General features: G+C 35.7%; 1 protein-coding gene across 2 annotated transcripts in view; it reads left to right on the top strand.

Annotated features, from left to right (window-relative positions):
- Positions 1–18,611, top strand: part of TPP2 (tripeptidyl peptidase 2) — a 54,662-nt gene that overhangs the window by 26,611 nt on the left and 9,440 nt on the right. The window contains exons 19-28 of one of the 2 annotated variants that reach the window (XM_027674699.1): positions 1,410–1,510; positions 3,508–3,604; positions 3,871–4,008; positions 5,828–6,072; positions 6,277–6,355; positions 8,246–8,284; positions 14,872–15,023; positions 15,122–15,218; positions 16,073–16,203; positions 17,511–17,718. In XM_027674699.1, coding sequence (XP_027530500.1) covers positions 1,410–1,510; positions 3,508–3,604; positions 3,871–4,008; positions 5,828–6,072; positions 6,277–6,355; positions 8,246–8,284; positions 14,872–15,023; positions 15,122–15,218; positions 16,073–16,203; positions 17,511–17,718 — 1,287 coding nt within the window. The remainder of the gene's footprint in view (positions 1–1,409; positions 1,511–3,507; positions 3,605–3,870; positions 4,009–5,827; positions 6,073–6,276; positions 6,356–8,245; positions 8,285–14,871; positions 15,024–15,121; positions 15,219–16,072; positions 16,204–17,510; positions 17,719–18,611) is intronic. The other variant, XM_027674700.1, reaches the window with a different exon arrangement.

Raw genomic sequence — 18,611 nt, forward strand, 5'->3', positions numbered from 1 at the left:
TTTTCATTGGAAATCAGTAGTGGGAAAAGAACAGAAAAGAACCCAAGCAAAACTCCTAAACTCAACACCAATAGAAAAAACATACTAAAAGGCTGAAATTGTACATACGCTTACACTAGCAAGTGTTTGTGCAAATAAATTTTGCTGGGCCCACAGTTCTTGAACTTGAATATCTAGACGAACATTGCTAAAAAGACAATACTCTCAATACCATATTCAGAATAAAATTTAATTAAAATTTATTTTCTGTTCACTGTTTCATTGAGATTGGCTTGAGAGTTATCAAGCTGATTGGGTTGAGGGTCATCATTTAGGGCAGTTGAAGGCACAGTGGATGAGTCAGTGTCATGATGCCTAAGGCTCTGTGACACTAAAAGATTGAAAAAGTTGCCTAAAATGTTAGTATCATAATAGTTACAGTACTCTGTCTTGGTCCTATATTTTTGCTGTCCTACGCAAGCTGGCTTAGTTTGACACTGCCTCACTCAGGAGAGAGCTCTTTGAGAGCTGATAGGGAAATACGTACATGAAGCAGCACCATGCCAATTTATCCTGGCTCCTCTCTTTTTTTTCAGCTGAAAGCCAGAGCAAATTATAGTTGTCCCATGGGTGAATTTAGATGTAATCAGGCTCTAAGAGCGGAATAAACTGGGGAAAAAAGAGTGGGTGCAATGTGCTAACGTCCCAGGTCTTCAACCAGTAGAACAGTAAAAAAGGAGCTGGTGGTAGTGATGTGCACAGCAGCTGCCCCCAGCCCAGCAGGATTACATCAAATAAATAATGGAGAGTTAAAAATGACAGAATACCAACAGTTTTGCTCTTCCTTTTTGAGCACTGGTGACTTTCATAAAATAAATTTTAATAGTGCTCATGTACAGTCTTTGTTGTGGGATACTGGTAAAAAGAAAGTTTTCAAATGATTTTGCCCATCACTAGGTCTGTCTATGTAGTATTGTTTCTCATTTGCAGAGTTAAGCTCTTCTGTAATAATAATCCTAAGAAGCACCATAAAATACTTGCTTTAATATTCTAGATGAATAATACTTGTATATATGAGTTACATATTGAAAAAAAAATCCCCAATGCACAAACAAAATCCAGCATTGCTCAAAGTATGACTTATCAGTTCTATGCAAAGTATTTATATATTATATATATATATACACTTATAATAAAGTATGTAAGTATATAAATAAGACTGTAGCCCCACCTGCTAAAGTTTCGCAAGTCCTGGTATATCTGCTGTTGTAAAATAGAGAAGCACTTGTGATACTTTCAAAATCATGCAGTATTCTTGTTAAAGTGTAAATAATTACAGCTTGTGTTATATAACACAGGGATATAACAGGTGGTCCACATCTGATATTATAGGTGCACAGAAGCCTAATTGTTATATACTCTTTTTATAGCATGCTTCAGAAGGCATTGTACGATTTGATGTTCAGTCCCTGTTGAAATATGAAGATATTGCTCCATGCATAAATCTGAAAAGCTGGGTTCAAACGCTCAGGTAGAGTTTCTGGGGAACTGTTTTGGGAGAGTGGGAAAACTAATTGTGCATAGGGTTAAAACAGTAACACATTAACAGTGAATTTCAGAATTACAACAATATTCTTGTCAAATTCAAAGTAGCTTTGGAAGCATCAATTAATTTTTCAGCATTTCCCTCTTTTCGTTTCTTTATGGTGACTTCTTTCCATACAAATTCGTTTCCTTAAGCTAATTTAAAAAAAAATATATAAAAATATTCCATTGCTTCTGAAGGACACACTTACAGGTAAAATGCATTTTAATATCTAAAAGGCACTTTAATACATAAAGAAACAAATTGTAGAGTTATTTGGTGCTACTGTTTGTTGGCTTGGGTTTGTGGGCTTTTTTTAAGCAGCTGCTTCAGATCCTGCCCAGTTTTGACATGGGAAGACTTCTCTCTTACTTGATCAGAAGTGTTTTTGTAGGATCTAGTGCTGAATTTTTTGTGGAAAGCTGTGTTTATCTTGTTGTCAGTTTGACAACAATGCTGATTTGGAGGAAAAGCTTTGTTGGAAAATTCTTAAACAGTGCAGCAATTATTACAGTTGGTCACTTCAGAAGGATAAAAAAATGCCATGTGGTTTAAGCGGTGCTTTTAAGATGTGGTACAGACAATTTCACAGTGCTCAGTAGTCCACAGTTTTCCTTTATTTGGGACTGTCAGTGGAGACCTGGGGGCTCTGTCTGGAGGTTTTTCATACTTGTAACTGGAATTGAGGTCACTAAGAGTTTACTGTTTAATAAACTTGTCACCTAATGTTAGATTCAGAAGTACTCAATTTGATATGCCTTAAGTGAGGAAATAAAACAATCCCTTAATATAGCTTTGCCTCATTCTTGGTTTGAAAAATGGAGATGCTCTTAAGTCCTTGTAGTATTTAAGGCGCTCGTCTGACAGTAAATGAACTGCAATTAAGTAAACTATGGAGAAAACTTATGCATTTAAATTAAGGCGGGAATAGTGTTTCTTGAATGAACTAATGAGTCATAACACAGAGAAGAAAAATACTGAATGGCTTCTCATTCTATCTCTTGTTTCAAATGCTTGGAGACAGGGTGAACGTTAGGGAGGTGTATCATGTGTGGTATTACTCGGTTCTTAAGTCTTCTGTCAGCAGCCTATCTAGTGTCTGCCAGACTAGGAAACCTGGGTTAAATGGACACGTGGTCTGACCCAGCATACACATCTTACTGGGTGACTAGTCTGTGCTCTTGGCAGTGAAAGAGTTGGCAGAATCTTAGAGAAAAATTCTGATGTTGTAATTAAAGGTTATCAGATTGAATGAATGAAATGTAAACTTTAATGATGCCAGGCCACCATGATTCTGCTACTCTTTATCTCTGAAGCTCAAATTTTCCTATATCATTATTGTTTAGTTTATATTCTTTGATGCTTAATGTCTAAAGTGTTTGTGCTGCCCTGAGCAATGGCTTTTCCCAACTGTTTCTGAATTAACATACACTCTCTGTAGTGTACATTCTTCTATATTACTACTCAGATTTCTCAAGGCCTCTTATAGATTCTCTTAAGATACAATCTTCTATAGCAAGGAATTATCAACTGTTTGTTCTGTCTTCTAATTGCCTTACCATTAGTCTTTTCGTTATGAATAGAAGTGCTGATTTCAGCATGGATACTAGAAGTGTAACCTGATTTTTTTTGTTTTCTGAACCTGAGTCTGGTTTTCTTTTTTTTTTTTTTATGGCCTTTTATTTTGAGTTTTAGACATGCTTGCTACATTGGCTTCTTTTTTTTTGGCTGTGTCTGTAATGTCATTAAACCTTGTTTTTGAACTGACAATAATTTTAACTGAGGAATTTATGCTGCCTGGATAGTTACAATATTTAAGAGATGTTATTGCATGTACTGAATTCAGTTGTACTTCAGAATATGCTTCTACTTAAGACAAATTTTGGTAGAGGATACATGTTTCTTAAGAGGACCTTTTGTTGTTTTTTGTTGTTTAACTGCAGACCAGTGAGTGCAAAAATAAAACCTTTGGGTTCCAGAGATATTTTACCAAATAACCGTCAACTGTATGAGATGATTTTGACATATAATTTCCATCAGGTAAGGTAACTGTTTTTTTAAAAGTCAGTAATAAGTACAGCATGTTTTCTAAAACCAGATAGATCTTAATTTTAACTAACTTCCTGTCAGAAAGGAGGTCTAGATTCACACTCTAGACTCTACATCAAAATTCTGATTTGGTCCACTTAAAGAGCTGCTGTTGCATGAAATGGGCCACAGTTCAGTTATCTTTTAGAATATCTGTATATGAATTGTACTTGTTTTATTCTGTACAAGATTAAATGCCTTGACCTTTCTTTTAATAGCCTAAGAGTGGAGAAGTAACTCCAAGCTGTCCACTTCTTTGTGAATTGTTGTATGAATCTGAATTTGATAGTCAACTGTGGATTATTTTTGACCAGAACAAAAGACAAATGGGTTCAGGAGATGCCTATCCACACCAGGTACAGAGTAATGTATATATTTTACGTTCTATTTTCTGCAGACGGTGAAAATTTTCATTCTTTTTCACCACCTAGCCCTGCTGTTAGCTCTTAACATTTCCTGATGCATAGGTATAATGTTCTTATGAGTTCACAAGAAGACATATTCAATGGTGATGTATTTGTCTTTAAAAAATTGATAGGTTTCTGTCCATTAAATAGAACATGATTTTTTTTCCTCTTTTAAGGAAGGAGAAACGGGAAAAGCTGTTAACTTATGATTTTGACAGGCACTTCTCAAGAAGTGAATTCAAAATCTTGTCTTTACTTGTCTTTATGTTTGGGGTTTTTACAAAGACAATACCTTAAACTTTTCTATGCAAGGTGGAAAGAATCCATTATTTTTCTGTAGTTTGACTTGTCTGCTGTTAAATCAGAGATTTCTGTATCCATGAGGGCTGTCGTTTTCTGTGCTGCTGCTTTCTCCAAACAGCTTTTTTAATTCTTCAGCATGGTTTTCTTCTTGTTTCCATTTTTCAAAGGGAGATTTTTGCACAACACTTGTAGATACTGTAACCTCTGTGGAAATCTCTTACTGCTTTAACAGTTTGTGTGTCTGGATCACGGGGAAAGTAGGCAGAAATTAAAAAAAAAAAGGAAAAAAAGAAGGAAAAAAAAGACGTAAAAATTTTCTTCCATGGTTTTATTATGGTTTTGAAACTTTTTTTTTACTAATCTGAAATCCAGTTGAACTTCATCAATAAAATGTTTATTTTGATAAATTGATCATCCCAGAAGTGTACAAAAGATAGTTTCAAAGACATGCTTTAAAGTTCATAAATTACTTTCAGAAATTGCGTTAAAATTCTATTCCTTAACCTGCATTTTTAAGATGCTATAAAATCTAGAACTCTAGAAAAAGTACTTTGTTACTTTCACCTGGTGGACCACCATGCTGTAACTCTGTGGTATTGTGCATCATGGGACAATTCTAAAGCAACTCAAAATTAATTAATCCAGGAAGAAATAGCAACAGAAGCATGATTCCCTAACCTAGGAGAGGGATATTCTGGGAGCAGGGTAGTTCTGAATACTGTTCCTTTCCTCTTGAGGCTGCCTTTTGTATTATTGCAGCAGCAGCAGAAAGGAAACTTAGCATGCTGCTGCTCCAAACATCCACATTGTTGCCCTTTTAGATTGACTGAAATGAAAGAACATTTTCAAAACTAAGAATTTGATAGTCTGGAGGTTTTTTTCTTGGGTGATTTGATGTGGGGAGGGAGAGAATTCTTAGTTTTGTTTTGGGTCTTTTTTGTTTGTTTCTTTGTTTGTTTTTTTTTTAATAAATGGAGATTATTTATCTGCATATTTTTAACTGAGTAACAAGCTCAGGGCAAAGAGTCTGTCAGCTCTTTAAACTGCAGCCATAGATCTCACAGGAACACTGGGTCTCTCAGTGTGAAAATTGGTAGTTTTTGAGACAGTAGGAAATGTTCTGTGATCTCAACCCAGAGCACCCAAACATAGTACACTGAAAGTGTATCAAGGCAAACCTGCAGAGGTTTTGAACTGAAAGCTTAACAGGAATTCTGATTTGTGCCTGTTTTGTGGTCTGAAAATTTAATTATTTTCCCTCAGTACAAAACATGTTTTGGCTCCTATCCTGTCTTGAAAGCACTCTGTTTTCAGGAGATTCCAAAACCAAGCAATCTAATATATTTTAAATGGCTAGAACTATATGGATCAAGAAGAACACGACAGTTTTATTTCTGGGGTTTGTGGTTTTTTCTGGATGGTGAAATATTTAATCTAGGCATTTATGAGAACTTCTTTCTTTCAGTATTCTGTGAAACTGGAAAAAGGAGATTACACTATTCGGTTACAAATTCGTCACGAACAGAACAGTGAGCTGGATCGCATCAAAGACCTTCCATTTATTGTTTCTCACAGGTTGTCTAGTACCTTGAGCTTAGATATTTATGAAAACCATAGCCTTGCTCTCTTAGGGAAGAAGAAATCCAACAGTTTGACATTACCACCAAAACACAGTCAGCCATTCTTTGTTACATCTCTGCCTGATGACAAGTAAGTTACTGCAGTCCTGTTTTTCCCATCTACATCTAACCAGCTGCCTCTGCACCTAACTAAAATGATACTTGAATAGTGTCTACCTATTCAGGCTTGGTAATTCCTCTTGTGTTGCTCTTTCAGTGTTTGGCTTCTTTATTGTAGTTTTCATGGAACCTTAATTAACCTGGTTTTAACACTGAACTTACTTTCTTCGAACAGAATACCCAAAGGAGCAGGACCAGGATGTTATCTTGCAGGAAGCCTTACACTGTCTAAAACAGAACTTGGAAAGAAAGCTGTGAGTATATGAGATGGATGTTGGTTTCTTTTTCTGAAACTTTTTTAGCAAGTGAATGGCATGCCAGGAAGTACTGTATTGTATGGGTTTATTACTTTAAAGAGCGTTAGGTTTGATAATATATAATGCATTTTAGAAGCAGTTGTTTCATTATAAAGTCAGCATAATTTCTAAGTAGCTCTAATTTTATTTTCATCTTCTAATTTCAAATTTAGTTGCATTTTCTAAATTGTGTCTTCTAGTTCTTTCACTCTGAAACCTTTTTATTTCTAGAAGCAACTGCTTTTTTGTTGGCATGGAGCCTTTAAAATTGATTTTTGTAACTCCATAACTTACTGTAATTTTTGAATGAAAAATACATGCATCTGTAGTGTTTTGTGCATGTTGGTTCTGTAATAAGCACCTATACTCTTCCTTGCATGCATACAATTTTGAACAAAAATACGTGTTTTCTAAATACCTACGTGTTACTGTTACCAAGTAGTAGGAATTTTGCTGGCTCGAGTACATAGATATTCTTACCTACTACACACTGATGTTGTCAACCACTAGTATGACTGTATGCTTCAACAGCAAGAGATCTTTGTGTGTGATGCTAGAAAAACAGCTGTAGGGTCTTTTTGCTCATAATGCAACATCCTGTGAAAAAATGGTTTTTTACTTGTATGACTTTCTAGTGCAACAATGATTGTAGTAAGCACAACTATTTTCTGTGTATCTGGTGCTACAGTGTTTAGAAGATTCTCCTAGCTATTTTTAAACAGATGGCATACCTGAGATTAATTTTTAGTCAATCCTGGTGATTGTTAGTACTTAAAAGGTAGTTCATCTATGTCCGTATATCGCTAGATGTGGCTGAACAATATATATAAAATTAGAGTATGTTTTCATACAAAATAGGTTTCTGTGAGTATGGGGGCATATACATCTTCTCTAGCATAAAAGTTTAGTTCATTCAGTCTGATTTGGTTGTAGCTAGTACTTTTGGGGCAGATTGCATATAACTGCAGGTGAGATAATGCCTGTCAGGAGAATTTATGTATCAGTGAGGAAAAACCCAGTAACTAGGAACTCTAGAATACCTAGTTTAATTATTTCTTTGTGATTCCTGTGAGGTTGTAAGTGTGCTTTTATGAAATTCATGGTAAATCCATTACACTACTGTAGTATAGTTTCCCTAACTAGAATTTTGCACTTCCTTGAACTGTTGGTTGTGATTCTTGCCCATTTTATTTTAAAACCAGACTAAGTGGCTATGTACAGTAGTTTCTGTGATAGGTAGATACTGCCTGTCAAATTTCATGTGATGGAGAAAAATTTCTTTCACGGAGAGAAATTCTAGCTGAGGCATGTCTCATGTCATAGTCTAAGGCGTTACTGTTATGGTCACGTTTCACTGGAAAAAGGATGGTATCAAACAGCATCAGATACTTTCTGCTGCCTTTAGTGAATCTCAGTATGTACCAGGAGACAAAAAAGGAGGACTAGGCAGCAAAGTTGTCTCTAAGTCAGCAGGTGGATGCAAGGTAAGGGAAAATGTATCTAATTTCTGTATATTTATTATGAAATACAACAATGCCAGTAAACAGTCAACAATCTAAAAACTAAAATTCTGAGGCTCAATTTCTGTAATTTATTAATTGAAGCTAAGTGGTTAACAACACTTGCTTATCTTACAGGAGGAATGGACTGTATACACAATGATGCATTGTTTTATTAATTTTGAAAACGTGAAAGAGCATGCTTTAAGAGCATGTTTGAACATAGATGTGACTCTCTAAAAGTTAGCAATCTGTAGGTTGAAAGTATGACTATAATTGTACAGAGAAGGTGTCTCCATCCTGTGTGGTGTGTGCATGTTTTCTTACAGTATGTTATTCTAACTCCCAGGGGCAGTCTGCAGCAAAACGACAAGGAAAATTTAAAAAGGTACTGAATGTTAGTTTTTGAAAAAGATATGCTTAAGTCTTTTTGCATATGACTTAAAGAATTTGTCTACCAGTCTTGGTTTTTAATTTGTCTCCTTCATCTGCCTACTTAGACCTGAATTATTTATTTCAGCACCTTACGTATGTTTCCTGGTAGAATGACAAAACACTACTGTAGCTGAGAGGCGCGTGAGCATGTGTATACTTTTGCAATAAGTGGTGTAAAATGCATGTGGTGATTAGTGGCCTGTATTTTTTCTCATTATTAAATATTCAGAAATCTTAAGTGTTTGTGGTCTAGATTTTCTGGGGCAAGTGTTTCTGCCTATTCTGTCTGCAGATTGAGAATTGAATACGAACCTAACCCGTTGATGTAGAATTGAGTAAATGAATATCTAACTCTATACCTAATCTACTGAATTGAGAGTTGGCTTCATTACAGTCATAAAAAACGTACTGTAGGAAGCAGTGAGATGGACTTGGTGGACTTGGTGGAAAAGTCTCTCAATTCATGGTTCTTCTAAAATTGAATGTATTTTGTTACAGGCTAGAGTTTATACAGTTGTGTAGCAAGTAGTAGAATTTACAGAATGAATTTTGGAGTATGTATAAGATATTTTAGATAGGGGGTGAGTGACTTTCAATACAGCAGCGTTTAATATTGTGCTTTCTCGTATTTTTACATCAGGTAATACAATAGTCTGCCAGAAGTCAGAGTGTGAAACAGTTCATTAAAAAAATGCAAAAAATACTCCAATAGACTACCTTTATAAAGTTACTGGGTTTTTTCTTGTTAGAAATAAGATCTGAGAACCATGGATAACAGTCTGTTGCCACATTCTGCTATTTTGTTAACAGTGAACTTATAACTGAACCTGCTAACTTACTCTGATCTTGGTGTAATAACTGTGGGAATGTGATTAGGCTTTACAGGAAGGATTTTAGTGCATGTTGCTGAATTTTATTTTCATATCTGAAAATCATGCAGATCACTTTTAGTAAGTAAATGCTTGGCTTCCTGATGAATAGGGTATAAAATCTTCACTAAGTGAATCTCTAACAAGGGAGTTAAACTCTACTCATAATTTAATTTGCATAACAAAACCTGTTAAACAGTTTAGAGGTTGCATGTTCTGAGGGTTGTTTTTTTTTTTTAGAACAGAGATTTGTGTTCAGATATACTGAGCAGTATAACCACCCGAAGTCGAAATAAAAACCACTCTTCTTGTTACTTCCGTCTATTACTCATCAGTGCACTAGCAGCAAATAAATAAAACACAATGCATTTCACAGCATTGTTCTGTAAGAGCTCTATTAGTTAATGCATTTTTCTGAGAATACAACTCCAAGGCCTTCCTAGTTTACAAGTTTCAGTACTTACCCTACCCTGTCCTAAGTTTACATGCAGGTAAGATGTTTTCCAGCACAGAAAACTTGGGGGTTTTGGGTTTTTTTGTGACACAGTCAATAAAAAAAGTATGTGTAGACTTTCTGTATTTTTTACAGACAAGTCCAGGCCCTCTTGTAAGATTAGGAGTGTTAATTTACATGTGCCATTTTTATTTTATGTGTGGGGTTTTTTTGTTTTGGTACCAATGACTAGTCTGTGGAAGGATTTTCTTGTTGTTTTGGGGTTTCTGGGTTTTGGGTTTTTTTTAGTTGAGGAGAGATGGAACTTGTTAGCTTGCACATATGTGCATGACACTATGAGAGATCCAGAGCAGGTATTTCTGGTTGTTTGAAAGTACTTCTGTTTTCGCAGAATTATAGAACAGCTGAGGCTGGAAGTGACCTCTGGAGGTTATCTGGTCTAACCCTCCTGCTTGAGCAGGGTCTCCTAAAGCTGGTTTCCCAAGACCATTCCCAGATGGCTTTTGAGTATCTTGAAGGGTGGAGACTACACAACCTCTCTGGGCAACCTATGCCCAGCGTACAGTCACCCCCACTGTGAAAAAGTGTTTCCTGATGTCCAGAGGCAACCTCCTGTGCTTCTGTTCATTGTCATTGCCTCTGGTCTTGTCACTGTGCACCACTGAGGACAGTCTGGATTTCTCTTTACTCTCTCCCTGTAGGTATTTACACAGATAGGGGAGTTCAATCCCCAAATGCTCCACACCCCCCAAATGCTTTCTTTAGGCTGAACAGTCACAGCTGTTTTGCATCTTTTTCACATCTTCATGGACCTTCACTGGGCTTACTCCAGTAGATCCACATGTCTCTTTTACTGAGGAGCCCAGGACTGGACATAGCACCCCAGGTGAGGCCTCACTGTTGCAGAGCAAAGGAGAAGAATCACAACCCTCAACCTGCTGATAGTAAGTGTAATCCAACCTGGGATACCATTAGCCCTCTTTACCACAAAGGCACTGCTGGCTTATGTTCAACCTGGTGTCCATCAGGACCCCTAGCTCCTTTCCTGCCAAGCTGCTTTCCAGCTGGCTGCCCCAGAGCATGTTCTGTGTCTGGATTTATTCTATTCCAGTTCTTCTTGTTGAACTTCATGAGGCTCCTGCAAGCCCATTTCTGCAGCCTGTCAAGGTCCCTCTGGATGGCAGCATGATCCTCTGGTTTATCTCCCAGTCCTCCCAGTTTGATGTCATCAGAAGATGTGCTGGGGGTACCTCTGCCCCATCATCCAGGTCATTAATGAAGATGTTGAACAGTATTCAATCCAGTACTGATCCCTGGGGTACACAACTAGGTACTGGCCTCCAGGTGTGTGCCACTAATCACCACCCTCTGGGCCCAGCCTTTCAGCAGGTTTCAATCTACCTGACTGCTCATCCAGCCCATACTTGAACAGCTTCTCTATATTGCATAAAAGCAGTTTGTGGTTATGCCAGGAAATAGCAGCCTAGTTTTCCAAAGATAGTGAATTCTTTTATAACTTGGACAAAAATGTCAAGATGTTCTTTCTACACAATAAGCAGGTGTCTTTGTTTTTACAATTACTGATTATAAAGCAGTGACAATCTGGTTACTTTTTCCCCCTTGTCTCCAAGTGTAGTCCAGAACACAGTTAGAATGAAAAACAAATCATTGACTTTTTCTGGTCTGTAACAATAATTTTGTGTTGTTTTACATAATGCAGCTTTTAAACAGCAATATGTAACAACTAACCAAGGATTAGAAAATTTCTACATCTTTCTCCCTGTTCTGCCATTCTTTCCTCTGATTCAAAGCAAGAAACACATTATGCAGGTATTGATAAGTACTAGTGGGAGTCTAATAAATAGCATTGTGAAGTCAAACATGAAGGGTGACTTTCTTTGAGCATTAAGACACTATCCCTGTTTAATCATGAGACCTTCAAAAATAGGATGAAGTATGTGTCTAATAAAATTTTGTGTAAGCCTGGCTGGTGACTTCAAGAATCTTAATTTTCCATTAAATTAGAGTATTATCATAAAAATAAGCAACACTGCACAAATTGTATGCATCTTAAAGCAGATTCAGATTCCATATGTGCATTCAATTGTGTGTATGCAGAATTGCATTAATATGCAGATGCATATTAAATGAAAAATGAGACCTGGGATGTGTTTCTTGAAGGAGCTGTTTGCCTGTAGTTAGTTTTGCTGTGAATGCTTTGGAAGTACAGAAAACAGTAGTTCATATGTGTTTTCCACATAAAGTGCTAGAAATTGAATCACCAGACAAAAATCTTTGAAAATTGAAATCTTGAAGCAAAATTAACAGTTAATTAAGCTCTTTTGAGAGGTGATTGTTTTGAGCGCATTGTTCTTGTTTATGTATGCAGTTTGTAGTTCTAGTTAAAAGTAAATTCAGGCTTATCAAACTACACAGAGTACACTGACCAAAGTGCATATCCTATCTACTTCCAAAGTTTTTAATACTCCACAAATTTTTAGAGGATAAACAAAAAGCATCTTTTGCATTAATTTGAAAGATTATTTAATGTAATTTTTTCAATGGATAATATTCTCACTTGATATCTTTATCTGTCTACAGTTGTGTATCTTTTTATAGGTATATGTAAAATCAAATCCAGTACACTATTCTAGGAATTCTGTTCAGAGGGAAGTTTGAATAAGAACACAAGCTGAAGTGCTGAATTCTGAAGAACTGCCTTTCTTCTCCTTAGTTTCTAATGATGAATATCTCTTTGATGGCAATGACAGTGCCATTCTGAGATCTTCTGATATCTAGGGGGTTGCCAGGTTTTATAAATGATCCTAGTGTTTGCAGATAGAATAGAGAAAGAAGCTTTCAGTCCATCTTACGGTCTTGTTATAGTTAAATTATATGTAATTAAATATGATAAGCACCTAAACTTTATTTATCCCATGAAATAAGTTTGAAGTCTGTGTAGAAGAGTGTACCTCCTTATTCTTTAAGCTCTTTTGATGGGAGGGTGCCTGTGTCTGAAGCTCATTGATTTCCTTTCAGTGGTCATAGCTTGTAATGCTTGCAGAATCTCATGACCAAAAGTATCTTGCTGAGAGAATGGGGAGATGACATTTTACTGTTGATGGTTTAGCTACACATAATTAGTCTAAGTGAAAGTGTTTCTCCACATAAGTGGGTTTTTGTTAATCCAGTTATGCTTGGTTTGAAACTTAAACCAGAGTAGTATAGTAGAGCCTTCTCATATAGAGAGGGGTTGAGAATGCAGAGGTCATTTAGATACGTAACTCCAAAAATAGTTGCCAAGTAAGATCAAAAAGGACTTTCAAGAGGGAAATCCTGAACAATTGGAAGAATATTTCTGAGAATGGCTGGTTTTCTTCTTAAGAAAATATTAGTCTCAATAGAGGACATCTTTTAGAAAACATGGTAAACTCATTCAGATTTTTGTGCTTAACTAACCTATTAGGTACCTTAAAATGTTAGTTTGTTTTAATGGACTACATTGCTGGTTTCTACTGTTCTCATTACCTTAGTGAGCCCCTACCATGTTTCTGACCTCTGTACCTTCCTCCATGTGCTTACTTCCATGACCTCTTTCATTGTGCTCTGGCCTAGATCTTGCTGAGTCTTATTTAGCTGTACTGACTGGTCATGCCTTCATATTTGAAATGCATGTGTGCAGGATAGTTCCTGTGAAGGAATTATTCTTTATATTCCTGTTATTATATTCTTATCCTGTAATTATATTATTATTTTTCTCTTTATATGATTCCTGTGAAGGAATTCCTTTAATGTAGATTAGTTATCTAAACTAGTTTAAAAAAAATAGTATTTAAATGTCAGTGTTGTTGTTCTATGATTACATATTAAGTAGCTCGAAAAATTGTTTTAAGGGAATATTGATGTCACTGTTAGCAGTACTGTGTTCAATAACCCCTAGCAAGTTACTGGTCTGTTTGAATTATCAGTTCAAATAAAATTTTTCTGCGTCAATGTCCTTGAATGTTTCAGAAGTGTAGTGTTCAAGTTCATTATTGCAAGGTTAGGCATAGCAGTTTCTAATAGCCACCCTTTTACCTGCTGTTCGAGTAACCTTAAATAACTCCATCTTGTGCACAAGGTTTCATTTTATTCCACAACACTAACCTGGTTTACGGGAAGCATTCCCACAAATGTATTGTGGAACAATTGGTAAGAATAATTAAATTGCCACAGTGACTGAGCATGCAACTCAACATTTGGCACAATGTTGCAACAGAGTAATGGTATCTAGAGGATGTAAACTTTAATGATCTTCTATGAAACATCCTATATGTAACATAATGGGACATGTGCCCTCGCTGTTTAGGGAAAAACTTTTTTAAAGATTGCAACATAAAACCTAAAAAGAACAAAACAGCCTCCCCCAGCAGTTGTAATATTTTAGAATGAGTGACTGAAATCTAATGCTAGCTTATTTGCAAACTTATATTTAAGTTGCCTTGGGAAAAGGACTTCAGAGCATGGTCAAAGATGAGTTAGCTGTAGGTGATTTTCTTATGGTAATTGTTGACTAGTGTAGCATGAACTCAAACTATAGTGATACTTGTATAAGCATACAGTGTTTAAAAAAAAACTTGCTGTTGTGATGACTTATTTGAGCACAGGTACAGATGAAACTGGAAAGTCTGTAGCAGTTGACTGTAGATACATCAGCTAATTCAGTAGGCAAATGGAAGAAATAGTATCTTGGGTGGAATAAATTTGTATATCCTGTGACATGTTTCGTGCTTATCCTACTGTGATATTTTTTAGAATTCAGTTATCTTTATTAATTTGCTTATTTCTGGATTTCTAGGATAGGATCTCTGTCTTCTTTTCCTTTGCGTTTATCCAAGTTATTTGCCTTTTTTATAAACAAACAAAAAAACCTTCCGTGTTTCTTATTCACTAATACTTTTTAAAATTATATGAACATAAAAATGTCAAACTTCATAAATTTTAGACTTTCTTTTCTTACACCTAATGTGCTGTATTAATATTTATGTCCTTGCATTGCTTAGAATATAAAGTTAAAGCAGTTCCTGAATTCTTAAAGTCTAATACCTTTGCTCTCAGAATCCTTACTCATTGTATGTGTAGCTCAGAGTAGTTGCTGGCTATGATTTAGCTTTTATATTGCATCAGAAAAAAATGTACTGTATCCCTTTCAGTATGTGTCTCTTTTCCCACCTCCAGGATGTCCTTACTGTTCACTATCATCTGATACCATCACCATCAAAGAGTAAAAATGGCAGCAAAGAGAAAGAAAAAGAACAGGAGAAAGAAAAAGACGTAAAAGAAGAATTTGCTGAAGCTTTAAGAGATCTAAAAATACAGTGGATGACTAAGTATGTCTGCTCTCGTTGCTACACAAGCTTTAAGCAACTTGAAATTCAAAAAAATATTTAGAATCTGTACTTTCATGATGTATCCTCCTCTCTTCTAGGCTGGATACCACTGACATGTATAATGAGTTGAAAGAAGCATTTCCTAATCATCTTCCATTATATGTTGCAAGACTTCATCAGCTGGATTCTGAAAAGGTTATTTAACACTTCTTAAACTTGATGTCTCAATACATCCATGTAGCCTGAAAACTGAGTCTTTCTTCATATATGTTGGAGTTGAAGTGACTGTACTCAGTACTATAAAGCAGAAATTCCTAATTAGAGTGACAACTGCCTCCATAACTGGTGGTGGTTTACTTAATCCCACAGCAGGGTGAAAGTATGCTTATCTATACTGTTTGCTTATCAGTTACTCCTTGTTTGGTTAAACAAATTGTAAGTTTCTTTACTGGTTTAGTCTACAACAGTATTATTCTGAATGGTGGTTATTGAGAAAAACACACATCCCAATCTGTTCCTCTACTGGATTGATAATTTCTTCCAGCAGAATTGCTTAGACAGGTGAGGACTGTAATCCCTTTAAATGACATAGCTAAATCCAGAATCTGTCCTCAAAAATGAGAACTATGAACAGAAAAGTTTGCATCTGAGTGAAAATAAAGACCTTTGTGTGTATGCCACTAGCTTGAATATTTTTTTTTCATTTGGTTCTGATTTTAAATTTATTTCTGAATTGAATAACTACTACCATTATTTAAGAGTATTGATTTGTACTGAAAGGTGATTTTTTTTCTATAAACTCTGCATTTTCCATATATCAACCTCATATTTTTCACTGTTTATTTTCAGTGAAGTGGACTATGTATGCAGGAAATCTTGCAAACTTTCCATATTTCTTTAAGCAAACTTTGGAGAAAGGGGAGAAAATGACAGGTTTAATTATCTAGTGTTACTTCTGCATAACTTTGCAGTTATCCTAATGTAGTGTGTTATCCAGTGAAGTGGTGTGATTTCATAGAGCTGAACATCTTTTTTTATTCTTCCTTTAGGAACGAATGAAAAGACTAGATGAAATTGTTGCAGCTGCAAATACTGTAATCTCTCATATTGATCAGACAGCGTTAGCAGTATATTTTGCCATGAAGACTGATCCCAGGCCTGATGCAACTACTATAAAAAAGTACCTAACCAGTAAATAATTTTCTTGCATCCTATTTTTGTGATCTATGTACTTTGTCTCTGCATATAAGAAATTGAATTAATATAACTTTGATAACTTGTGGTACTTTTAGGTAGGTAATTTCAAATTTGACTGTACAATTACTGTGTTTTCTTATTATATCTCCAGAATGCAGGAACACTGAAACCTGCAATTTTTCATTTACTCAATAAAATAAACAAGGGTGCTTTTAGGATTTAATTGTATCAGAAAAATAGAGTATTAAGTTTTTGTATCAAGCTCAATCTAAGATCAGAGGGACCAGCAGAATGTTAGTAGCAGTGTGTGTTTTGAATGCGACATGCCTTTTCTTTATCTTTTGCGACCATTCAGATCTGTATTTGAAGACAAAATTGACATCAGCCAAAGAACTAACTGCTTGCAAAAGATTTTATTTGTGATAAGCATGATGACCATACTTCTGCTTCAGAGTATTTTTGAGACTCATTGTTTTTCTTTAGTTTTAGATTGTTCCTCTGAATTACCAGTGTGTATATATATCTCTAGGAAGACACTGTTTTGAAGGTGACATCCTAGTCTAGAGAATAAGTGGTGGTTTTTGCTGGACGTAGTATGGTGCTGTTTTAGTCACGAACAGAGCAGCAGATTTGAAGATTAGGCCCTTGACATGGGAGATGCATATTTGTTGATTAATATTAATTAATATTAATATTAGAGTAGCATATTTCAATTGTAAATCTAGTCCATCTGTTCTGGCTATCCTGAATTCAAATTTGTGGGTAATTTTAGAATTGCTGTTGTAAAAGCAAAGCCATGACATCATAAACTTCATTCTAAACATTTCTTGGTAAGTTGACCCATTAGGTCATGTGGTTGAATCTAACATCTGAAATTAAACACCAGATTCAATGGTGCTTTAAATGGATGTAATTCCTTTGAAGTCAGCAGAATTGTATCTGCTTATGTTAGTAGTGGATTCAACTCTCTCTGTTGATAATGCCAGGAACTATAAAGCTGTATATCTAAATGCTGGCTTACTTTTAAAAGTCTGCATTGCCCTTGCCTTAAGATGTCAAAGGCATTTCAGACTTAGAAGAATGATTGAGTTTCTGTAATGCATAATGTCTTAGATAATTTTTTACAATTATTTTAAGTTATAGTTACTAGCCTTGGTTTAAAAATTATCTTTGTGCTTATTTTCATTTTGCATATACTAACTACTGTAAACTCAATTGGCACTGATTCTGTTCTTAATGAGGTATCTGCAAAAATTCTAAATATTTTTTCATACTGTTTTCTTTTTCTAGTGAAATGGAAAAACAGAAGAGTACTTTAGTGGATGCACTTTGTCGAAAAGGAAGTGCTCTGGCTGACCAACTGCTTCATCTGCAGGCCCAAGAAGGGGCTGCTTCCAGTGATACAGAGGGCAAAGATGAGGATCATGAGAGCTGCTCAGAAGCTTTGACAGAGACATTCTGGGAAACAACAAAATGGACTGATCTTTTTGACAGCAAGGTAAGAGACCAGAACAGATTTTTTTTCTTTTGCATGTTGGGTTTTCTGATAGTTTCTCCTGGAATTATGCACCACCTTTGTGTGCACAGCCTCGTACATTCCTCCCTTGTACTTTTTCATGCTCTCCCCATATGTTGTGCTTCCTAAATGACCTTTTTCCACAGAGATTTTGCCAAGCCTGTCAAATCCATGGTAAGCCCATCTCTGTGCATGTGAACGTAGAGGTTAAGGGAAGGGTATAGGACAGTACCAGGTTTACATAAAAAAGCTACTTGCTTTATTGAATTGCTTCTTTCTGTACTTTCCAGGGAATATTTTTGTTTAACCTCTGCACTGTTGTAGCTGTGCAGACAGAAGTGTGCAGCATCCCTACTCTGTTCAGTCCTGCATGCTGTAGTCTCTTCCACACCATGGACAAGAGAAGTTTTGTGTTTTGCTGTCAGTAGTATCTGTAGAGGTAAAGGAAGAATCCCTTGGAAATAATTACACTTATGTTTTTATTAGCACAGACTTCCTTGACATTTCAAGGTTCTTGATCCTGAAACTTGAATTATTTTTTTGTCTGCTTCATTCAAGACAGTTATTCCAGAAGGAAAAAAAAGTCATTGTAGGTGATTAGTTATGTAGCTTTTAATTTATAAAGCTTATGACTTTGTATTTTTGGCCGTTCAGCTATTGATATTGATTAGTTGCTGTACTTAACTGTCACATATGACTGTTTTAGAAGAAGATGAAGTGACCAGTGTATTTGTTTATAATTGAGTAAAATTACAAAAGCACTTCAAGTAGTTAAAAAAGAAAAACTTTGAAAGTGGAAAAAAAAAGTCCCAAACCATTTAACTTCCTTGGCAGTAAATAAACTTTGCGTAAGAATTTATGCTTTAGGTGGAGGC

The sequence above is a fragment of the Neopelma chrysocephalum genome, unplaced genomic scaffold, assembly GCF_003984885.1.
Source record: "Neopelma chrysocephalum unplaced genomic scaffold, ASM398488v2 Primary Assembly neopelma1_25, whole genome shotgun sequence".
In the NCBI taxonomy this organism is placed as follows: Eukaryota; Metazoa; Chordata; class Aves; order Passeriformes; family Pipridae; genus Neopelma; species Neopelma chrysocephalum.